We start from the raw sequence: 6,369 nt of genomic DNA on the forward strand, positions 1-6,369 counted from the left end.
ATTTTAACATTTTGCACTAAAAATCTTGAGCTTCTGGAAAGACTACACTTCTCCAACACCTCAACACTCAACCTTCCATTTTGAACAAGTAATATTTTACAATCCATAAACCATTTTCAAATCAAATTTGCTTCAATTATAAGTCTAAATAGTTGCTCCATTATGAGATTCACATTCTACCAACTTCTCCTTTAATTAACATTCTTTCTTCACATTATCCCATCACTTCAAAGTCCAATCTTTATATATTTCAATCATCGTCTCACATCTTTACAATCCATAGCCTCTTATAATTTATTTTTCTTCAAAAAATGTCTAAGCAAAGTGTGAGAAAACATAATGCATTAGAGAAACATAGGGAAAAAGAGAAGACAAGAAGCAATAATACAACAAACTTCTTATTATCTAAACATTGGAAGAAAATATACCCTATAGGGCTACATAAAACAGGCTCTTCTCTCTCACTTTCTTCACTTTCTTTATCTCTATCACAAACTTCAAATGATTCTTCTGTTACGGACTCTTCTTCAATCACTCCGCTGGATCAGAAAATCTCTCTGGCACTCCGATTAATCGGGTCATCAACGGAGAAAAAAGAGGGTCCGGCCACGTCCAAGAATGTGGCTCGAGCAGTTAGTCCAACTCGTAATCCTAGTCCAAGTCCTAGTACTGAAGAAGAACTCATGAGGAGGTGCAATTGGATAACTAGTAGTAGTGGTAAGTTTCATTTTTAGATTTTCTTGAAATATTGTTACTGTTTGACTATGGTTTTTAGTACTTTTTTATTCTCATTTTATATGATGGTGTTTGATTATATTAGGAGTTTAAGTTATGCACACTAACAGTTATAAGGCTCTCGCGTCATTAAGTTAAATTGACCTACAATAAAATGATTATTAGTAAAGTCAAGAATTTCACCTAAAATTGTTTGAGATTTAATATATATGTATAGCAACTTATGTTTGACCATTACATATATACTGTACAGTTTTGAGACGAAGGGTGCTTAACTGGCCACCCTTTGTCAACTGTAATTTTGTCCCTGCAGGTATTTTTTTATAATAAATCTGATATGATAATCCGTTAAATAGAGTAATAACTTACTAAACTCACTTACATTGCACTAATAGTAAAGGTATTTATCTCAGTAAAAGGGAACTTGTCGATCAAACGTACATGTGATCATGGATGCATAGATAATATATCAAACTATGTCTCTTATACATAGATCATGGATGCATAACTCAGGATAATTAGGTCACCAACAATTACATGTCTTATATTATAAATCCCACTTTTTATATGAGGGATTAACCGTAGATATAAACATTTAAAAAAAAATAATGGTCAAAAACAGACCTGAACTATTTTTCGAGTTTTATACCCCAATTATTAGTTGTTCAATCAATTGTTCACTTTTCCTACCTGAACTATCACCATCTATGTATTAAAATACACCTAGTTGATAGTTCAGATAGGAAAAAGGGAACAACTAATAGTTAGCCTAGTCAGTTTCGAGATGTGTTTTAATACATAGATGGTATTAGTTTAGATACGAAAAGGGAACATCTAAACGAGTATGAAACTCACGAAAAAGTAATAGTGCGACGTGTTTTTGACCATTAACTCTGTTTTTACACTGCGAGGTATTCTTCTAAAGTTTGGTGTATAAATTATGCTGTAAAATTACTTTCTACTCTTCTAAAGTTTGGTGTATAAATTATGCTGTAATGATACATTCTTCCAATAGAAGTTGACTTGTGAATAGAACAGGGTCGAAGAAACTATGTAGGACCTAATTATAAGAATCTATTCGGTGCTCACAATAAGCAGATAAGACCAAAACAAAAAAAAAAGATAACATAAGCTTTGAAACTTGCCAACAAAGGATGTTAATGATTGTGAGTATCTTACTTTAGTAGCAGGTATTTGGTAGTAGGATCATTTGAGTTATCAATAAAATGTCCTTCGTTGACACTAGATTTGTACCAAAATTCTAGCAACTCTGACCAACATAATGCCAACTGTAATATAGTACTTTATGTAATATATTTTAAAATTAATCCGTGGAATAATTTTCTGTGGTGGTTATAGTATGGTCCACAAAAGTTTGCAAAATCGTTATCTATGTTTAGAGGTTTGGATTGTTAAATTGAAGGTCTGTGTATCAAAGAGGTGCGTGTATATATAGTCGTGAATGACCTCATTGAGCTCGTGACTAATCATTTTTATATTCAAGATTCTTATAAAAATTTAGAAATGTTAAGAATGTTCCAACATAAAATTAATATTAAAAAAAATACAAGGCAGATTTTCGTAAATTTAAAAATGTTAATATTTTAATTTAATTTTGAAAGGTTTAGCATAGTCACATATTCAGGTACCTCTAATAAATTCTGTAAAAGTATTTTTCTTTGATTAATTTCTTGTATCTTCTATATATTCTCTGGTTGTAAAATTTTTCCTTCACATATATTTTGTGTATATAAAAAGTATTATCTCTGGAAGACAATAACTATCATTTTTTCCCTTTCCTATATTCATATACAAAAAAAGATCTAGTGAATAGTAATAACAAATAAGTTGTACCAACTTTTATCCTAATTCTACACGTAAAGGTAAAAAAAATGTGTTATTACTGAATAATAAAATTCAGACCAAGCTTAAAATTTTAAAAATATTGTTTATACAATATCAAAATAATACTTTCATGGAGATTTTATTGCGTCTCAAAAGCCAACTTTATTTTCATGAACTTTTAAGAGTACTAAACAAACATATTTAATCGAAGCTTCCATATAAAAAAAATCAATTGCTAAATAATAATATAATAATACCTTGGCAGAGCTTTTTCGGTATTCTGTTCATTATCTTCTAGTTCGGTAGAGGAACCACCATTATCACTCTATTACCTACGCCTTAAATTTAACCATGGCAATTCATGTTGTCAAAAGCACATAAGTCACATTCTCAATAAAGGCTATAGAAGTACATTATTAATCAGGAAAGTTACACTTAATGACTTGCCATAAAGATGATTATTAGAACGACTATATACTTTCATGAACTAAAAAATGAATAATACTTTCTAGGAAACAACGTGATAATAACAAAAATAACTGAAGGTCATAGACAAATATATATGCCTAATAATACAATATTCTATCCATTAGAACATATATATATGCCTAATAACTGAAGGCAAATTTTGACAATTATATACTACGTAGAAGACACAACGTTCTAAAAATTGGACACAACTATTCGGAACAGATATATCAGATCCTTTTTTACTAATTAATTAACACAACTAAAATCTAATATGAAGGCAAAAATTTGAGAATAAAGATAAATAGAGATGCTGGCCTAGGAGAGCGGCACGTCAGCGGGTCTTTGTCCTACTTTTATATATATATATATATATATATATATATATATATATATATATATATATATATATATATATATATAAGATATAAGATATATATATTATGGGCACGGTAATAGAGCGCACTCACTTTCTTTAGCTTGACTATATAAAACTTAATTAATCACTGGTGTGTACATGAATACGTGAGTCATATCAGAAACTTAGTAAATTATTGATTACTTCAATTTGTTATTGTCGAGAGGGATAATCAACTCCTAAAATATCGAAGTTTGAAACATTGTATAGGTATATATGCACTCGTAGTCTGGATTGGTACTAGATCTATTCTCATGTTCTAATTGTTCCGTTTTTAATTTTGACTCATCGAAAATGAATTGGTTATCCTAACCATTTTTTAAAATGAATTAGCTGGTTATCCATAAACAAGGGCAGATTTAGAGGGTGAACACCCTCGGCAGAAAACTATAATGTATATTTAGGTAGATTTTTTGTGTTTACGTACGTATATTAACTTTTGAATATCCTGAACAAATAGAAAAGGTTAGCTCAAGCAGTTCAGGGTGTTCAAAATTGTCTCTAGCGTCCTGGGTTCAATTCCATCAACAACATTATATTTTATATTTAGCTTCTGTTGTTTTTTCCGAACTCCCTGAATGAAAATCTTGAATCTGTTACTGTCCATAAAGATAAAGAAAGTTTTTTTCTAGTTCCGCTTCCTACTCTTTCAATTCAAAAAGACTTCTCGAAAATTGCCGATTGAGCCGGTCCGACTAAGAAAGGCGTGGGATTGTTGGGCAATGTTTGGCCGAGCTAGGGTACCTAGTGATTTACAAGCACCCTCTTGCATATTTTGAAGTTACAAGTTCTTAAAATACCACTAGAAAAACGCATTTTTTGATAGACTTTATTGAAAATCCGTCAGAAATGCGCTCGACAGAAACATGTCGGAAAATATGTGTCTTTAGTAGTGAAATATATATTTATTCACAATGCATATGTTGTCAGAATAATATGGTAAGTGATACTCCATATCCTAACTTAAAATTCTAGAGTTTGATTCTTTATCAAAGACTAATTTATTTGAATTTGCTCTATGCAGATAAGGTTTATGTACAGTTTCATGATGACTGCTGGGGAGTTCCTGTTTATGATGACCAGTAAGTAATTTTATATTTTAGAGCTCATTTTACTAATTTACACAACAGTGATAACTACTGAAAAGTTTATTAATAAATAAATTGAACAGTCAATTATTCGAGCTTCTTGCGTTATGTGGAATGCTGATGGATTTCAATTGGACTGAAATTTTAAAGAGAAGGGAACAAATAAGGTACATAAATTCTCCTTTTTACTTTTACTTAAATTTACCCTGCATAGCTCAAATTTATATTACTGTGCTAGTTTACATAAAGAGAAATTTCAAGAATGTTGTTTTATTTAACTTATATATACTAATTGATAGTATAATTCTTCTTTTTACGTTACCGGCAAGGTGGATTTTTAGAATTTGAAATTTATGGGTTCAAAATTCTAGCATTTTTGAGTTATTGGATTCTAACTAATAATTTGTACATAGTTAATGAATTTCGTAGGACAATACTGTGTTTAGATCAAAGTTACTAGGTTCTTCGAACCCATGGCCGAAATTGTACATGCGCGCATGATTACCAGTATAATTTAATTTGTTGTAGCAAGTTGTCTGTCTTATTTTCAGGTTACTAGTTCTACTTATACTAACAATTATCTGTAGTAATCCTTTAAATGATTTGATAATGTAAAAATTATTTTATAGTGTTGAAGGTAAACACTTTTTCTTAATGTAGAGAAGCTTTTGGTGGATTTAATGCGAACCATGTGGCCAAAATAGGGGAGAGAGAGATTGAAGAATTAATCTCAAATACATCACTCAATTTAGCAGAAAGCAGAGTTAGATGCATAGTTGACAATGCCAAGTGCATAGTTAAGGCAAGTTCCTAAGTCCTTTACATTTCAACCAAAATTTCAGAAAATAGCCATTTTTCAGTTCATGTAATTGAAAAATAGCCCTCGTCGTGGAGTTCCGATTTCGACCGTTGAAACTTCATAACATGATAGTGACTATTTTTCAGTTACGGGGCTGAAAAGTGGTTAGCCTGTGCTATTACTACGATATCAATATATCCACATATAGCCACTTTTCAATTCATATAATTGAAAAATAACCACTGTCATGGAGTTTCAAGTTCAAGAGGTGAAACTCCATGACATGAAAGTGACTATTTTATCAATTACAGGGCTGAAAAATGGCTAGCTCGTGCTATTACTACGATATCAAGTTGTTAATTAATTTACTTTTTCTCTTTAATCAATTAACGTATGCAGATTGTGAGAGAATTTGGATCATTCAGCAGCTACATGTGGAATTATGTGGATTACAAACCTATAATAAACAGATTCAGACATCCAAGAAATGTTCCATTAAGAACACCAAAAGCAGAAACAATTAGCAAAGATTTATTGAAGAAAGGATTCAGATTTGTTGGACCAGTAATTGTTTATTCATTCATGCAAGCTGCAGGAATGACAATTGACCATTTGGTTGATTGTTTTAGGCACAAAGATTGTGTAAATCTTGCTGAAAGACCATGGAGGCATGTATAAGTTAATTATTTTTAATTATGTGTGTTTATTGTTTAGTTTTCTGTTGTGGAAAGATTTTCATAAAGTTATTATTTACATTTGTAAAATTTTCATTCTTTGTTTTTGTTTATTTAAGCTGTTTTTTTTTTCCATTTGCTTTTGCTTGCATCTATCAATTATGAATTGTATGTTGTATTTATTTCCTAGTTTATCTCTAATTATAGTTGTAAATGTATTTTTCTGATGATTAGTTGTGAAAATGTATGATATGTGCTGAAGTTTATGTTGTATTGGTCAAACAAGTCGTTAACTATTGGCTTAAGAAATGTATCTTGGTAAAGCCAATACTTACAACTTGT

The 6,369-nt window shown here is 30.6% G+C and overlaps 1 protein-coding gene across 1 annotated transcript; it reads left to right on the top strand.

The window, feature by feature from the left end:
- Positions 1 to 248: 248 nt before the first annotated feature.
- Positions 249 to 6,123, top strand: LOC132642837 (uncharacterized). Its single transcript, XM_060359862.1, has 5 exons — positions 249 to 717; positions 4,491 to 4,548; positions 4,638 to 4,721; positions 5,215 to 5,356; positions 5,753 to 6,123. Exons 1-5 carry the CDS (start codon positions 312 to 314, stop codon positions 6,029 to 6,031), a joined length of 969 nt encoding a protein of 322 aa, XP_060215845.1. The 5' UTR covers positions 249 to 311; the 3' UTR covers positions 6,032 to 6,123.
- The last annotated feature ends 246 nt before the right edge of the window (positions 6,124 to 6,369 follow it).

This window comes from Lycium barbarum, chromosome 5 (genome assembly GCF_019175385.1).
Source record: "Lycium barbarum isolate Lr01 chromosome 5, ASM1917538v2, whole genome shotgun sequence".
In the NCBI taxonomy this organism is placed as follows: Eukaryota; Viridiplantae; Streptophyta; class Magnoliopsida; order Solanales; family Solanaceae; genus Lycium; species Lycium barbarum.